The sequence below is a fragment of the Oryza sativa genome, chromosome 1, assembly GCF_034140825.1.
Source record: "Oryza sativa Japonica Group chromosome 1, ASM3414082v1".
Taxonomy (NCBI): Eukaryota; Viridiplantae; Streptophyta; class Magnoliopsida; order Poales; family Poaceae; genus Oryza; species Oryza sativa.
Genome location: NC_089035.1, coordinates 34,326,332 through 34,345,052, shown reverse-complemented (window position 1 = coordinate 34,345,052; position 18,721 = coordinate 34,326,332). Strand labels below are relative to the sequence as shown.

At 41.7% G+C, this 18,721-nt stretch overlaps 2 protein-coding genes across 2 annotated transcripts; one reads left to right on the top strand and one right to left on the bottom strand.

Annotated features, from left to right (window-relative positions):
• Nucleotides 1-2,870: 2,870 nt before the first annotated feature.
• Nucleotides 2,871-5,312, top strand: LOC4325633 (phosphatidylglycerophosphate phosphatase 1, chloroplastic/mitochondrial). Its single transcript, XM_015765791.3, has 5 exons — nt 2,871-3,358; nt 3,458-3,538; nt 4,018-4,091; nt 4,173-4,280; nt 4,882-5,312. Exons 1-5 carry the CDS (start codon nt 2,929-2,931, stop codon nt 5,017-5,019), a joined length of 831 nt encoding a protein of 276 aa, XP_015621277.1. The 5' UTR covers nt 2,871-2,928; the 3' UTR covers nt 5,020-5,312.
• A 98-nt stretch (nt 5,313-5,410) lies between these two features.
• LOC4325632 (uncharacterized) lies at nt 5,411-8,065 on the bottom strand. Its single transcript, XM_015765790.3, has 4 exons — nt 7,825-8,065; nt 7,515-7,736; nt 6,870-6,982; nt 5,411-6,190 (listed from the first exon to the last, which is right to left on the bottom strand). Exons 1-4 carry the CDS (start codon nt 8,026-8,028, stop codon nt 5,821-5,823), a joined length of 909 nt encoding a protein of 302 aa, XP_015621276.1. The 5' UTR covers nt 8,029-8,065; the 3' UTR covers nt 5,411-5,820.
• Between the last annotated feature and the right edge of the window lie 10,656 nt (nt 8,066-18,721).

The following is an 18,721-nucleotide window of genomic DNA, read 5'->3' as shown; positions in this document are numbered from 1 at the left end:
AGTACAAAGAAAGATGATCTCCTATTTTACTAAAAGTACAAAACAAATGCACAATAAACTCATAGTATCACACATGCTCTCCCCGTCACAGAAAAAACTAACTCCTGACAACGGTTGGTTTTTCGTCACCGGGATTTGATTTTTTTTTCTTGGATGGAGGAAGCACCATTAACATATCTTTAGGATAGGGATATAAATGAGCCAGGTCAGCTCAAGCAAAAACATGCTCGACTTCACCCATTAGCATTGCCAGGCAGAATGTAATGTCCATACCCATGGTGTTGGGCATGGGTAAACCGATGGGTACCCTATGGATTTCTCTCAACATGAGTAATATGACTTATATTACCCCATAGGTAGATAATTAAACAACACAGTTAATTAGCTAAAAAAACCATCACCAATAGTTCATCAACACAGTAGCACAAATCAATAACAAGCTATCATATTTCATCAAACTTTCAACTGTTCAAATATAAGGGGACGTGTTAAAATCAACTAGGTTGGGTTTAGGTTACCCATAGATACAAAATGAATACCCACACCCGTCCTCTAGAATTTTGGGTATCATATTCACACATACAAACAATTAAACTCACGCCTGAACCTATTTGACGCGGTATTTGCGAATACCCATGTCCACATGTAGGATTGTCATCCTTACTTAAAATTAAAAGCCCTCGGTGAGACGCACATTAGGTTGTGATCATGGATCAAACCTAGGTGGATTGATCAATCAATTGGCAAAGTTAGCCACACAAGCATTGCTTTATTCTTAAGACCAACTTCTTTTCATAAACTATAGTCAATTGGCAGTGGATAAACTTATGCTACTACCTCCTCCTGTTTCAAATCTTATCACGGTATGCTATTTCCTTTTTTAACTTTGAACATTTTTTTTAAAAAATATGTATAATTAGAAGTATGTTGTATTAGCAATGTATAGTGTGCTATAAATACAATAATACATTTTTTATGAATCATAAATCAATCTATTACAAATTACTAATGCTGAAATTTGAAAATTGTTGGTCAATTATTAATCATAAATAATTAAATATTTTATTAATGATTAAATTGGATTTTTTATGAATCATAAATCACTAAAAGTATTAATGAGTAAATGAAGATGGAGTGAACATAAACTCACAGCTCTATTGTTTCGCTTATTCATATGCTTATCCCAATCCCTTATTAGCAAAAAAAAATATTTGTGAGTAAATTATATATATGTCCTTAGCGACTTAAAATTAAATGTTGTAAAATAAACTACGATGACAAAAAAAAATATATCCAAAATTAAGTTCTATAAATTTAAAATTTAGCTTATAAGCATAAGCATAAGTCCCTCAGCTTTGTATGAGGTCGGCAGGTCCCTTGAACGGAAGATTTTTTTTTAAAAAAAAAGGTTACGAAAAATAATTCATTTTCTATAAAATTTGGAAAAATTCTCAAGATCTACATGCGCCAAAAATTAAAACTTATAATTATAGCGTACAATCTTGTAAAAACACTTACAACAATAACTAATACTGCTCCGAAAAAAACATCTCAACGAGACCCTTATTCCGCTTGCCGGCTTTTAAGCCTTAGCTTAAATTTATATTTCCAAACTCAATTTTAAATTACTTTGGGTGTTCTTCGTCATTTTCTTTTTTCAGTTTATCTTTCAAACTGCTAAAATCTCATTTGTTTCCGCTCGGCTTAGGCCATCTACAATCGGTGTCTTCAGCTCGTCCTCTCACCCTATGCCGTCCGCTTTTCCGTCCGAGCCGCCTCCCCACGATGCGACGCGACCCCTGGCTCCCCACGATGCGACGCGACCCCTGGCTGAGGGATGCGCCTCTCGCCGCTTTTTGGCGGAGTGACACAGCCGAGAGACCCATTGGTGGGCGACGGGCTCCTATGGGTACCGGTTCCCCAGTTCATATTCCTATTCCACCCTTGGCCGGAGGAAGGGGATGAGGACGACGCGGCGTAGGGGCAAGGCGTGTGCGTGCACTCGGGGCAGAACCGGAGTCGCCGCCGGACGAATCGCCGAACTGCATGCAGACCACATCCAAGCAAATCCAGATCGGGAAGGAAGAAAAAAGAGCAAGCAAATCCAGATTAGAGAGGAAGAAGAGCAAGGAAATCCGGGACGGCGCCGAGGCCCGCCGCCGCCCGCCATCCGCCGTTGGCCACCCCGCCCCGTGTCCTGCTCGCCTTGCGGAGGTAGAGAGGCGGCGACGGGCGGAGGGATAGCCGTGCCCTGCTCGCCGCTCGCCACGCGCCGTCGATGCCGCCGCTTCGATGCCGGCGGCAGGGTGGGGCGGGGACGCCTGCCGGCGTCGGGGACGAGAGAGGAGGCGGAGGAGACGAGAAGACGCGAGAGAAGAGAAGAGAACGGCGGTAGAGAGGAGGGAGGTGGCGGCGGCGGCGAGCGGCGAGGGAGAGCGGCGGCGGCGAGCGGGGGAGAGAGGAGGGAGGTGGCGGCGGCAGGCTGGGAGGCGGCGGCGAGATGGGCGACGATGGCGAGAAGAAGAAGCGAGAAGAAGCGGCGGAAGAAAAGAGGGTTATTTGAGGATTTTTCATCTGGGGCTACTTTGGGCCAAGACACCTATTGTGGGCTATAGTACCCTCACCGGGTTGCTTCAGATTTTGAGAAGCCCATCAGAGATATCTTCCATTGCGAGCTGGATTTCCTACTAATGTTAGTGAGAACACTCTAGAAATGTCCTGTGGATACCCTTATCAGCCGAAGCGGCCGAAGCCATCCAATCCAATGTACTCCAACCGCCAGTTGCAAGTCCGTCCGCATACTTCAGCCGACATGGGCCCGCACGCAGTGACAAGAGGGCATACAGGCGCCTGTATCCAAAGAATATCCTATCGATCTCTCCCCAACCCAAGCGGCAACAGCCAGCCCACCACCGCTTCCTCGCTCTGATGTTAAGTCCACCGCCGGTGCCATTTCTCCCTCCCACCACTTCCCGTGCCCCCCCTCTCCTACCGCCGCCCAGAGCAACAAACCCTAACAGCGCCGACCCCACGACCACCACCGCCGCCGGCATGGGCGCGGCCGCGTGGTGGCGGCGCTCGCTGGGGCAGCGGTTCAACCCGGCCGGCGTGGCCGCGGTGGCGGCCGTCGCGGCGTCCGAGCCGCGCCTCGCGCTGCCGCACGTGTCCGTGCAGGACATCCGGTGGCTCGACTGGGGCGAGCTCCGTCGCGCCGGGTTCCGCGGCGTCGTGTTCGACAAGGACAACACCCTCACCGCGCCCTACGCGCCCGGGCTCTGGCCGCCGCTCGCCGCCGCGTTCGACCAGTGCCGCGCGGCCTTCCCGCCGGGCTCCCTCGCGGTGTACAGCAACTCCGCAGGTCTGGGCCTTGCTTCCCTGCTAGTATTAGAAAGCGGTTGGTTTGGGGGAAAAGGAAACATTGAGCTGATGAAGTTGATGTGTTTGTGGATTTCCGCAGGGTTGAAACAGTATGATCCGGATGGATTAGAGGCGACGGCGATTGAGGCTGTTATCCAGGGGGTTCATGTGATCAGGCATGGCAAGTGCTTGTCCTCTTATTTCTGACTAGTGGAAAATTTCTGTGTTACTTAGCTCCTTTTTTTTCGCTAAGAGACCTACAATACAAACGCTTTAGAACCCTTTGAATGCTCCATGCGTTTTGTTCTCTTGTTATTGAGGCTGACATTGCATAGAATGTAAATCGATCGTTAACTGAAAGGGGAATTATGGAACTGCTGGATTGTTCAACTGTCATCTGTGAAATATTGGAGTGTTCAGTCCTTTGTCACCCAATTCATTTTTAATGATTCTTTCAGCTTTGTTTGGCACCAATATTTGTTAAATGGTTCCGTCGTGTCAAATATGCAAGTTATATATTGCAACTTTGCAATTAGGCTGCAAAGTAGTTCTTGTTTTGATATTATCTTTCTTGTTGACTGTGTGAGGCTGTAGCTTTGATTTGCACATATAAAAGATAATGGGGATACTCTGTTTATGCATCTTCTCTGCTGGTTGCAGATATAAAGAAGCCTGGTGGAGAAGCTAAGGAAATAGAGAGTTACTTTGGTTGTTCAGCCTCAAATCTTGTTCTGGTAGGAATGGCTATAATCACTTGCGACAACTTTACTTCTAATGTATTTTACACAGCTAAGATTATTCTTTCATGTTTCCAGGTTGGTGATCGATACTTTACTGACGTTGTTTATGGAAACAGGAATGGTTTTCTTACTGTTCTTACAGAACCATTGAATTTTGCAAATGAATCTTACATTGTCAGACAGGTATGCTATTCAATTATCCTGTGAAACAATCAGCGTATTTACAGCATAACAAGGGGAAAAAAAAGCATAATTTTGTTGGCAACTATGAACAACCTAGGCTGAGCATTAGTTTTTCCTTTTTCTTAAGAAAAAACTGCTTAAATTGCTAGTTTGTGACAGTTGTTTCTCTTTATGGATTTCCTAAGTTTGTGTAGATGCTAATTGCTACTAGTACATTATTAGAAAACCCAGCCAGTGAATTGTGTTGTGCTAATAAAACTATGGATTCTTTCAAATTTCTTGATCTATTGGAAAACGCTTTGACTATTCCCTTGTGTAACTTTACAACTATGCTCCTAACCACCAGATAGTCTGTTCATCAATTTTTTAAATCAAAGTTTTCTGTGCTACTGCTACATGATCTTACAGAGATACTGTACCATCAAACACTGGAGCAAAATATGTTACAAGTAAAACCCTCAGTTGATGTTACACCTTAGGTTTGCCATTGTTGTGATCTCTGAGTCTGGACCATCGTATGAGCATATTATATTTTTCTGCCTACGGTAGCTCTTTTGTATAGATTTCTGAAAAGTTCATCCTGACATTTTTGGTTTACCAGGTTAGGAAATTTGAAGCATACCTTATCAGTTATTGGTACAGGAAAGGGCACAGACCAATTAAGCACCCGTTGCTCCCTGATGCAAGACGAATAGTAAAGTTTGATCCATACAATGACCCTATGGCACCTGCAGCATAGCACAATTATGTTTTTGGCACCAGTTAATAGTACAGTCGGCTGATCCATTGAGTTCACTGTATTTTTTTTTCTGAATCAGTATGAGCGGATGTTTACAGTCTATAGTTGAGCAGAATATAGAGAAGAGTATGTTATGACTAAGGTTGTCTTTTGGTGGCTTTCTGAATCAGTATGAGCGGATGTTTACAGTCTATAGTTGAGCAGAATATAGGTCAAGCTATATTGTGCTTATAGTGTAAGATCATGATGGCTTTTGCTGGGTTCAAATCAATAGTTCATCTCTCTTTTGATTATCTGCTGCGCCTGGAGCCCTGGGCATTAACTGTGTTTATCAATACTTGGAAGTAATCAATACCAGAGACGCTTCCTCTCAATTTTCTCGAACAAAATATTACGGACATCACCCTCCACATAATCTTTATTTGTTAACCAATAGTGGTTAATTATTAGTGATCCATTTCCTTTTGTGAACATTGATCATTTCCGGTGCGTATATGTGCTGACTGAAAATGCAAACCGTGCGAGAAGTTCTGCATAGGAGATTACAGAAGTCCTAAGGCATGATCTGCTCAGTATCTATACATTTCATATTAGCTTACATCACACGGCCGCCATTTTTCCCGAGTACTTTGTTTACATAGCCCAAACATGGCCTGCAGTATCCTGTTGTTGCAACTTGCAAAGGCGTAACTTGTAGGTGTTTATGTTGGACCTGTAAACTGCACATTTCTTATTTTTTCACATTGATACACAAAGTCCATAAAGAGCATTCTTTTCTCTGCTCAGCAGGCACATCGATTTTCACAGAGATGACCTCGGTTTAATGGATGAAGACCTTGTCCTATACGAGTATACGCCTTGTCCACGCTTCTTCCCAAGTCGGCCAGCATCAACATATTGAACGAGAAGAGGGCAAGGGCTGTATTTGCTATCTCCTAGGCCATTATGAAGTACCCGAAGCACTGAAAGGCAGACATCTAAACCAATGAAATCAGCAAGCTGCAGAGGTCCCATGGGATGATTCGTGCCTAGCTTCATCCCCGTATCAATGTCCTCTTTAGTCGCTACTCCAGTGTAAAGTGCCCAGAACGCCTCGTTGATCATTGGCATGAGGATGCGGTTCACGATGAAACCAGGGTAGTCTTGTGAGCATATTACCGTCTTCCCAAGCCTGCAAGGTTCAAAAATAATCAGGCAATATCAAGTGGACAAGTACTTGCCAACATTACATTGAACGGATTTACGGCTTCAAACTTAATGTGTAACAGGACTTTTTACCCGATAAGAATAGAGATCTTTCAGCTAGGGCAAACCTACTTGATATGGATCCAGTTGTTGCTTTAACTTGTACTGAACAACATGTGTGGCCGTGGGCACGCAAGTAGCATTGTGTATTTATATACAGCGTAAATTCATTTTGAACCACAATAAACACAGGAGTTGAAATAATTTGAGAGGTAGAATATTCCTATTAAAGAAAATATGCACTTCACCTGACGGATGTCCTGCCCAAGGAAATAAAGTGTGCGATGCTAATTTGCGGACCTAAACTAGAAGTGAATTCTAAATATGCACTTCACCTGATGGATGTCCTGACCAAGGAAATAAAGTTTGCGATGCTAATTTGCGGACCTAAACTACAAGCGAATTCTGAATGCAACATTTCCTGTGACTTCTCAAAAATTCCATGTACCAGCTATGAAATAGTACCATACATTTCAATTTGGAATCTAATTTAAACTGTGCAGAAGTTACATAACATTGGACATGTTTTCTGAAGTTGTGTACATCAGAAATAGAATTGGAGTACTAGGCCTAACAGAAGGTGTAAACACAAAGCTTTCAGTTACCTTTCAGAAAAAGATTTGACTTTAGTGAAAACCTCTTCTGATGTATCAGCCCCACGTATGATTTCAATCAATTTCATTATCGGAGGAGGGTTAAAAAAGTGCATACCAATCACCTGCAGCAAGAAAAACTCTCTGATTTATTACTCCCAAAGATCTGAGCATTCAAACAGAGGCAAGTTTTAAGTGATACACAAATCGAACTACAAAATGAAAGACATGTAAACCGGAGGTTCAGACAATTTCGCAACCAAACGGAGCATGCATGATAGGTATATCCACCAAATTTGCATTCTATCTTCAAGAGCATGTTTTGAAGTTAGCTTTAGTATATACAATAACCTTTTCTACCTTCCTTGAAATGAAGTAAACAGATCTGTACCTAAATTCAGAACGCAATACTAATCACCACCACTGGCTGTCCCACCTTACAAACTTCTGGCAAAAATGCAACCCAAAAGTTAACGCACAGGTGCATCACTAACCCGATATGAAATTCTAAACAAGCGCATTCTCCTTTTCAATCCAGGAGGTTGCCCCAAAACAATATGTTATACCAACACAAAAGTAACAAGTAAGCATATGATTGGCAATTGAGTCTAGGAAGGAACTAGCAGCATTAAAAGACAGCGTGGAGATCAGGGAAACCTGACAGGGGCGATTAGTGGCTGAAGCCAATCGGGTTATAGAGATTGAGCTAGTATTGGAGGCAAGAATAGCAGAAGGTTTAGTGATCTTATCCAGCTCAACAAACAGCTTCTTTTTTATGTCTTCTGACTCCACGATAGCCTCAATCACAAGATCCGCATCCCTAAGCTCTTGCACACTGGAGACGCACTTAATCTGCTCGATGGAATGCTCACAGGAGGCCTACATCACCGAGCAAGACTAAAAGGGGTGACCTTATGTCTTCTGGCGAGAAAAAAGATCACGATTTTTGGGAGGTCAACGCGCTCACCTGAGAAAGCTGGCCCTTGGCGACGAGGCGGCGGAGGGAGGAGGAGATGGAGTCGACGGCGCGGGAGAGGGCGGCGGTGTCGGAGTCGAGGAGGAGGACGCCGCAGCCGGCGGCGGCGGCGAGCTGGGCGATGCCCGAGCCCATCTGCCCCGCGCCGATCACTCCCACCACCGCAATTTCTCTCGCCGTCGCTTGCGTCGCCATGGTTTCGTGTGTCCTAATCGTTCTTGGGTTTATCTGCGCGTTTCGTGGTGTACTGGTGTGTTACTCTACGGCAACTTGGGACTGCACCGGTACCACTCTCACCACCCACTTCTGCGAGAGAAGCCGTAGTACGCCTGTTGTTGCAAAGTTGTGACATGACAGAGGAGTATTTGAACGGTAAACTGCACATATTTTTCGAACTTTACCGAACTTAAAAACATTTGATTAGAAAAAAAAAATAAAAACGACTTATAATATGAAACGAAGAAAAAAAATATGTGTGATCATTCGATCCATCTCATCGACGGTTAGATATTTCTAGTTCGCATGTAAGTTTTCTCATTTTTGTTGAGTCAAATGGTGATTGAAAATAAGGTGTACAATGCAATAATATCAATTATTAGATTTTGAGCGGTACAGTGAACTTGTGGTTTTCCCCTATTTTTCTTCATTTTTTCTATGTATAATTTTTTTAAACAATACAAATGAGATAGTGCGTCATTTCATATTGATATAGTAATAAGAAATATAAGCCTATAGTCCCGAGAGGTTATAGCCATGAAATTAGAAAAAAAAAAGAAGCCATAACATATGTCTACAAACGGATCCTGCTGTTGAACACAACACTGTTAGAGAAATGGATCTTCAAACGACACCTCCAGGAAGGATAAAACACCGAGAGCGCCACTATTGCCCGTCCTGTGAAATCAAGATGCGGTTTTCACATGAAGATATCTATCATGAAGAGAAGGAGAGATTCTACGACAAAAACCCCAAGGGGGATATGGCGTTGACAAGCGTCACCATTGTCGGCCCAAAAACAAGTTAGGCTTTCACTCGTAATCCTCCAGCCCTCCTTTGCCATAGTGTAATCATCAGTAGCCACCACCACCCAACCACCTTTGATACGTAGCCACCACGTCAACGTCTCACCACCAACTGACCATCAAGTAGGAGAGTGAGCCTATGGGAGGTGGAGCTCGCTATCGACAACTCCTCCCTCCTTCGGTTGACGCCACTCACCACCCACGAGCCAATTTGTATGTGTGGGGAGAGAGGAAGGAGGAGAGGAGATGGGAGAGAGTGGGTTGAGGACATGATGGGGCTGGGTCACTGGGACTTAGCGAGTCTACCTAGCTCGATTCTGTTTTTATAATGTCCAATAATTTTTAGAAGTAGTCTACTTAAAAAAATCGTGAGTTACCAAGGACCCCTTTATGTGTCAAATTAATAGCTGCTAGATTTGTTATTGAGGGACTCCTTATTGTAACACCGTTTGTTGTCTTGGAATTTTTAATACTTACTTTCCCTATGTCAGTCTCTGAATTCTGAATGCTATTTAACAAGATTTTCTTTCTATTTTTTATGAATGTTTTGTATGGCAGTGTTAGGATTTAGTACAAAATATTTTTCAGCTTGTTAAATTGTTACACAGTTGAGTCCCCATGACCTATAAATGTCCTATGATCTTCCGATGTTTGAGTTTCAACCAATCATTTGTTTTTAGAAATGATCCGAACCATTATTAATTCTTATTTGATTTTATGCCATGTTATAGAGCAGCAGGTGATAAGGGTACACAGATTAATTCAGAAATAATCTTAGTACAGGTAGTGGTATAACTTGCCAACTTGGTAGTGGACTGTTTGCTTGCTGGATCAACCCAAGGATCCCGTTGGACAAGGTAACACGCAGAAATGTGCGGGGCGGGTCATCTGCTAGCACGCATGTCACCTTGGCCGGCAATGCGACCCGCGGGGCGGGCACGTCCAACTCCCGTCCCGCTTGCATCTTTACGATCTTAGCGACAGACCGGACACCCGCCGGAACGCATCACCAAATTCCAGCTACCCAACCACACCACACACATCACGTAGCCTTACACTGTTATAGGAAGCAACCAAAAACTATCCAGAACATATATATAAGCGCGGCTACATGAGCATGGCCGCGGCGGCGAGCAGCGATGAGCCGGCGCACGCCGCCCAGGTGCCGCCGCTGAGGCCGCGCGGGCTGCCGCTGGTTCTGGGTCTGATGCCCACGGGCCTGCCGTGGCCGCCCATGTAGGCGCGAGCTCCGCCTCGGCGCTCGTCCACGTCCATGTGGCTCGCCACGCAGACGCAGAGCATGACGAGGACGAGCGCGCAGACGGGAAGGAACATCGACCTCCTCATCATCTTCTTTCTGTCTTGTGTTGGTCTCCTTGGCGCACAGGCAGTTTTTCTTGTGATTTCTTGCCCTCCAACTCGATCGGCACGTAACCTGCTCGTCGCCGCGGGCTATGTATTTATACACACCGATCGGAAATATCTTTGAACAATATGCACCACACCAGTCCCTCAAAGATTTATGTCTATATGTTTAGAATCTGTGCTTTCTCGCGTACGTGTTCTTTTCCTTTCTTTCTAACGAGAATCTGTCTCCTTTCGGTGTCTTTGCAGACGAATTACTCTGAAAAATCTGTATGATTACACTATCTGTCACATAAAAATTCAATCTAGAATAATAAAAATATAATATTATTTATGTTTAGATTTATTGTATTAGTAAATATCACATCTCAATATAGATTTAATTTTTTATGATACAAAGAGTATATGTAGTAACATATTGATGATAGATGGATGCCGGACGGCATCATCGATGTTATTCTCATGCTTATCAACGAATTTTCTAAGCGCTTCTCTCCATCCGGGACCTCACAGAGGATCCTGATGAATAGTAACAAGATAGATTTAGATCCTGAAATTCTGTATTGTCTAAACAAGTCTTCAAAGTTTGTTACGTGGCTTAATATTATCTTCTTGGGTCTATTAAAAATGCCACTTGAACATAAAACATCATCCAAATTCAACATTTGAATATCTATTTTTACACTTACATTTTCCATAGAAAATAGAGAAAGACCAGTGGCGGAGCCAAGGCCCGGCCAGCACGGGCAGGCGCCCGGGCTCCGCTGCACGCACCCATACATTAGAACTAACTATGGTGCTTAGCTATTAGCCTAGCTGCATACATGCACCATTAGATTAGCACTAATTATCATACATAGTCATTAGCTAATAGCCCAATTTACTTCTATCCATGATAAAATGCTATATGTATTTGTGTTTACTTGTTAATTTGTTTTTTATCGCTAGATTTTCTCAGGCTAAGAAAAATTTCTAGATCCGTCACTGAGAAAGACAATGGAGAGAAAAAAAACAACGGCAATTGTCCATTCGTTAAAAAAATGTCGCATTGGTAATTAAAGTATGTGGCATTTTCCTTTGTTTTGTGTTCGCTTTCTATTTTTGTTTTTCTTTATTTTTTGTCTAGAAAATGATGGGCAAAATGAGCATTTGAATGTTGACTTTGTATGTATGAAAGATGTGGCATTTTCAGTGGGTCTAAAGACAATATTAAGTCATGTACAATCTTTAAAGATTTGTTTGGACAATATGTAACATTAAGAACTAATTTGACATCATAGCAAAATTTCAACAATCAATTCGATCACCCTTTTTGCAATTGAGAGATGTTATGAATGAATTGGTTGTTCAAATACTTTGTGTGTTCTCTCAATTCTCCAAATACTTTGTGTGTTCTCCTTCGAAGAGGAAGGAATCTGAACAGATTACTCTTGCTGACTTTTTTATACACGGTTCCGACTTCTTTCCTTGGTACACACACTGCTAGCCAGGAAGCTGCTATGGAAACCAGAGGAAATCTGGCACTCATATTGCTTTATAGTACAAGCTTGTAATCGGAATAGAGAGATCAATCTCCAACAATGGTGATTGTGGACGGCAACAAGGAGCTCCACCGGTTACCGGATGCTGAAAATTGGTCACGTCAAGGTTCACCTACGAGGAAGCTTAAAGTTCTGAGAAGAAACTGGTTGGTAGTTAGCTTTTAAGAATCTAAAAAAGCTAGGTTTTTCAACTTATGTCTTTCATTTCTGTGAATTCTATAATTGCAGTTTCTCAGTTTCTGAGAATCTAGATAAAAAAACTGAATTGTTTGGGAGAGCTTTAGATTTCTAGGGAAGTTGTAGCTACAACAAACTCCCCAAACAGGTTCGAAGCTTCATATCAAGTTCGGTGTCCAAATTCCAGCGAGGCCCATTTAGAAAACCATAGGAAAGGCCGATAGTGATGGACGGCGCAACGCCCGGGTGAATAATTGCAAAGTATTTATATGGAAAATCCTCAACCTCGATAGTCCAAATTATCGGGCACCCTCCCGCTCACTTCATGTATACACGCGGTTGCTCTGCCTCCTCTCTCTCTCTCTTCTCTCTGCGCTCTTTACAATTTATGCTCCCAAATAAAGGTCCAAATGTTCAAACAAAGACACTGTTTAAAGTGATAACACAAATCAATGACAAAATGAAGGACATGTAAAGCAGACATTCAAACAATTTCGCAACCAGACATAACATGCATGATAGGTATTTCAAACACATATTATTTTTTGTTCTTCAAGGGCATGTTTTTGAAGTTAGCTTTAGGCCCGGTTTAGTTCCCAAAATAAAAATTTTCACGCTGTCACATTGAATGTTTGGACACATGCATGGAGTATTAAATGTAGAAAAAAAACCAATTACAGAGATTTCGTGTAAATGCGAGATGAATCTTTTAAGCCTAATTGTGCCATGATTTAACAATGTGGTGTTACAGTAAATATTTGCTAATGATAGATTAATTATGCTTAATAAATTCGTCTCGTAGTTTTCTGACAGAATCTGTAATTTATTTTGTTATTAGACTACGTTTAATAATTTAAATGTGTGTCCGTATATCTGATGTGACAAAAAAAATTCCTCAACTAAACAAGGCCTTAGCATATGCAAGAACATTTTATCCCTTCATGAAAAAAGAGTTGCAGATCAGTACCTAAATTCATAATGAAATACTATCACCAGCATTGGCTGTCCCACCTTACAAACTTCTGGCAAAAATATGTTATTGAATTATTTAAAAGAATATGTAAATATTTATATTTTTTAAAACAATTCAATAACTTATATATTTGTGAAATGATATATTTACATATTGTTAGAATTTAAACGAATGGACCTCCGGAAAAAGAATTTCCCATCTAGAGACTTAAGAAGAAAACACTAAGATCATAGACGAGTTGCTAATCAATAACCTGACATAGGCGATTAGTGGCTAAGCCAGTCGGGTTATAGAGATCGAGATAGTGTTGGGAGTAGGAGTGTCGGGAGGGATAGAAACAAACTGAACTAATTAACCGACCGCGCGAAACCGAAATTACCGAGACCGTGCTTTTCGGCTAGAAATTCGGTCGTGCTTCTTCACTAACCGAAATTACGATCATGACCCTCGATTAACCAAAATAACTGAATTAATCGAAATTAGGAAAGAAGCCCAGGAGCTGCACCAAACAGGCTATATTATGAATAAGGCTATCTTGGGGAGTGAATAGGTGCGTCATATATTGTCAGCTATTATATTGTTTGCTATTTAATTATAAAAAATATCCTAAAAGAGGAGAAAGGCTACCAAAATTTTGTTGTAATTTATTTGATTTTTTATCTCCTGAAAATGTCACATATTCTGGTCATGGCTGAAGACTGAACTAATCCACTCAAGAGCGAATTGCTTAATCTTGGGACACCACTATACATCTAGTGGTCTCGTGATAGGCTAAATCAGCGACCCAATTTATTTTCCATAACTAGTACCATGTTCAACCAAGTGCACTTTTAAAAAGTAGATATGTTTAATTAGCATTTATCTCTTTTCCACGCGGAGAGTATGCAAGCATGCAACAAGGAAAGATAGTCCTAATAGCAAAACTTCAAATAAACTTTTATTTCAAATTACATATCCAATTTACAATCCGATTATACCATTGCATTCATTGTGATTAATTAAATTTTTATAACAACATGTTACATGATTATATTATGATGAAAATAAATATATATGTTGTATATTACTTTTATTATATAGAAAAAATACTCGTGCATTGCAATAGGTAAAAATATTTTTGGATCGCTATACATTCTACTATTTGCTTTTGGACCAAAAGCTCGTTCCTCCTTCCTTCCTTTTCAGTCTCAGCCATCAAATCCGGTCGAATCCTCCCCACCAAATCTAGAAGAATCTTTCTCGATATTTCAAAATTGGTTGATGGTTTTTATTCACTCGATCTTCTTTTTCCGTTTTTATCCAAATTGGAGCGAATCCACAAAATTTGGGATAAAACGGTGACTTTCAAATAAAGATTAAATTTAATGAATTAAAGCGAATTGAAAGAGAAAATCATGAGAAAAATGAAGAGGGAGTAGGGTTGAATCAATTTTTGCAATCAATTGGTGTAGAGAACACATGGGGAGACATATGGACGTGGCGACGACGCAAGAGTTCGCCCGGGAAAAAAAACATGGCAGATAAAAAGCAAATTCTTACCTCTTACAAGAAAATGCAACTTAAAAAAATAGCGATGAAGAAAAAAGCGGATGAAAATCTCAGAAAAAAGGCGAGAAAAAAAAAGAAAAAAAACAGCGGATAAAAAAAACCAAAAAAAAGCGAAGAAAAAGGCAGACGGGAAAAAAGCCGAAAAAACAGAGGAAAAAACAGCGGAAAATAGATGACGGAAAAAAAGAAAAAAAGGATGGAAAACAACCCAAAAAAAGTGAAGAGAAAAGCGGACGAAAAAAAAGGCGAAAAGAAGACGAAAGGGTGTGTTTAGTTCTTTGGGGGTAGAGTTCTTTAAGTATACAGACACACATTTGAAGTATTAAACATAAACTAATAACAGAACAAATTACAGATTCCACCTGTAAACTGCAAGACGAATTTATTAAGCCTAATTAATCCATCACTAGCAAATGTTTACTGTAGCACCACATTATCAAATCATGGCATAATTAGGCTCAAACGATTCGTTTCACAATTTTCCCCACATTTAATGCCCCATGCATATAACTAAACATTTGATGTGACATTTTTGGCCAAATTTTTTTTATCTAAATAAGGCCGGACAAACAAACAGCGAAAAAAATATATGGACAGAAAAAACGAAACCAAAGAAAAAAAGGAAGGAAAAAATGGCAAAAAAAAGATAGATAAAAAAGGGAAAAAGAAGCAGAGAGAAAGAAAGGAAAAAAGGACCCAAAAAAGAGGAAAAATGAACGAAAAAAAGAAGGAAAAAGGGCGAAAAGGCTTATGCTTAAATTACTTTTTAGACATTGAATGAATAATTTATTTTGTTGGTTAGTTGTATAATATGTTGATTAAATTTAATTTCTAGATAGACTTATGTTTTTACCCCCAAAATAGATTTACTTTTAATGTTGTGACAAGTTATTTTTTTAAGTAACTTCTATAATATATATAAATTACTTTTAGGCTTTATTGGATTTACTTTTTTATGTCTAAGAAGTAATTTAATAAAATCTAAAAGTAATTTAAATATACTATAAATGTAATTTGTATTTTTTATAAAAAAATATAATCATGTGAGATCTTGTTATAAATATTTAATTATTACGAATACAACGATGTAATGGATTGTAGATCGGATCAGTGATTTAAATTTAAGAGAAATTTTTTTTTGAAGTAGGTAGTAGGAATATATTTTGTACTTACTTGAAGAACTAGTAGTACTATAGTTTAAGTAGATTGTTCGAGTCTGAGATGTCCCATCGTTGGTTACGACTAAGTAGATTTTAAGTTAGTCTTATGTTGTTCTCAATGTAATTCGGTCCCGAGTATAATTAATTAATGTAATTCGGTCCCGTTGTTGCGGCCGTTGATCATCATTTTACACGTGTACGCTCCTGATTATTTCTTGATGGCGGTTGCGGGGTAGTTTGGTCATTTCCCATAGCAGTAACCGGCATTTGGAGCATATATAAGGAGGAGTTCACTCTCATTTCCGACACATAACTTTGAGCTGAATTAAAAGAGGCTCTATTGTATCATTAGAATAAGGTAGAGAGTGAGGGGAAACTCTGGAGGAGTGCCCGGAAGTTTGGCGCTTATTCGACTTCTACCTCGACGAGTGTAGCTTCCTACGAGGAATTCTGGAGGAGTACCGGAGCTGTCGGTACACTCTGTTCCGGGTTCGGAGAACTTCTTCTATTAAGTAAGCATTTACATTCCTTTCTTATGTTATTTAATTACTTAGTCTGAGTAAGATATATTTCCATCTTTGCGGGTTCATTGTTTAGTATTTATATTAAGTGCTCTAGTACTAGGACTCTAGATAAAGAAGGAAGTTACTGTACAAGTATTAGAGTAGTAATTAATAACATAGACGTGGTATCTAGGTTAGAGATTACCTTTGTTTGTTGTGTATCCCACGGATTTGTCGGAGGTAGGCGGCAGGTGGTGACAGCCCTGAATCCCGTCCCAGTAATCCTCCACGTTCAGATACATCATAGAGCTATAGCTGGAACCACGCTGACAGACCAGTAGGGGTCGGTGCCCGAAGCAACAGATAGTAAATTACCTTTGCTTAGCGTAGATAATTAAAGCGCATAGAAAGTCCTCTCTAGCCTGCCTACCTATAGTTGTTGTCCTTGAATCGTCTTAGCATTAGATAGATTACACACGTTCCCTGAGTTCGATATCCTTTTGGGGTCACCCGATGGCGAAGTGCTACAGCGGTATTCTGTGCGCTTGTGGATTTATCTGTGGTAATAAGAAATACCAAAAATGGGCTCATAGGTGCTAGTTAAATTTAAATATACACCTATCCTAACTTATAGGTATCGGTTAGAAGATATAACTTGCACTATAAGTGCCGGTTTTTAACCTACAGGTCAACCATTGATAGGTACCGATTTATTTAAAAAACCAACACATATATGGAGGGGGGAGGGGGTATAGATAACGGTTCCTATGACAAAACCAGCACCTAAAAGTAGGTCGCACTAATGATCCACAGATACTTTCTTAAGATGGGTGGTTTTTTCTCGGAGGTATAGATGTTGGTTCTTAACATGGAACTGGCACCTATAAATTAGGGATAGGTAACCGGTACTGACGGAGCGTGGGGCTCCTCACCGGGAGACCGCGCAGGCCCCCCTTTGCCGGTTCGGCCGGGGGCCCTGGGTGAGGTTCTAAGCTCTTGGTCTGTGGAAAGTTCGCGAGAATGGAAACACACAAGACACGGGCGATGTATACAGGTTCGGGCCGCTGAGAAGCGTAATACCCTACTCCTGTGTTCTGGTGGATCTGTGTATGAAGAAGCTACAAAGTGCGAGCCAGCCCCCGATCGTTCTGGGATCGTTTTTCCCCTCCCTTTCTCTAAGTGGGCAAGGTCCTCCTTTTATATCTCAAGGGGATACCACATGCACCATCTCTCCCTCTCTTTCTTACTTGACTTCTCTTCATTAATGGACGGAGATTTGTATGGCTGCCGTCCGAATGACCTTCTGATGGGACGGCCCATACCTACCTCCACTTCCGCCGGAAGCAGGCGCGACGTGAGAACATGGCTGTCTGCTGACGACATGACCATTGTCAGACCGGTCACAAATCGGTCATTCTTGTCCACCACGTGTCAGTTTAACAATCTGCATGTTCGCCCTTCTTCATACAATATCTTGCCTGTAATGGTTAGGATGAAGCCTGGCATATATCTGACCGGAACCAACGTGCCATCTCCAGGAGCTAACACGCCGGTTCCGGCTAGGGACGAGTGCTTGGAGGCTCTCGTCCTGACGGGATGGGGCGAGGCGTGCGTCAGACCGCCTGTCGCCACCTAACCCACGATCTGACCGGTCTGTGACCGGTCACAGACCGGATAAACGAGCGCGCTGCACTGCGTTACATGCGGCGTGACGCGCTCGTCCAAACCGCAATAAATGTGGTTAGGTGAGCCCCGCTATGCTCACCTACCCCATATACGCGGCGCAAAACCCACAAGGGGTCGGGGCGCCTCGGCCCCGGTAGTGGTCCGACCCCTCGGGGAGACAAAGAGAAGGGCGGCCGTATCACCCTCGGGCCCGACCCCCCCGAGGGGGTTAGGCCACGTGGGTGATCGTGTCTGCCTCAAGTCTCTAAGTCATGATACTCCCGGTCCCATGTCACCGACAGGTACCTATAACTAGTGATAGGTACTACTTTTGTTCCAAGAGTCGGTATCTATGTGTATGCAGTATAAATGTCCCCACCTACCTCGAACTGGCCGGGAGCAGACAATGTGGCACCTCTATTCTGCTCAAGCGGTTAACTAGAGTGTCAGTGTCAAGGATAAGTCATATCTTCTATACATGGGTTTGTAGAATACGGCAATAGCATATATCTAATAGTATACGGAAAGGTATCCTTTGATTAAGTATATATGACGGATAAAGAATAAAATTATCTTCCCGGAATAAAAGTTGTCAGAGTTCTAGTCAAGAAAGGTAAGGTCTACTTAAACCCATATCTTGGTCTATCTCTCCGAGTTTTACTTGTAGAGGAAGATAATCTTCACTATATATACAAGGCCCCCTCGTCTAGAGAGGGGCATCGAGTTATAAGCCATAACCAAAGGCACATCTAGAAGCAATCCAGAGAAAGCTAACGCCATATCATTGAGTAGATCTTGCCGGTCCGTTCTCGACAGCTCCTAGTCGGTGGGTTAATTTAGCCATCTTACTTCCTATTGTAATCCGTGTGGTATTCCTATACAAATTTACGTATAAATTGGAGTAAGTTATTACTTATCTTGAAGGCTCGAACCA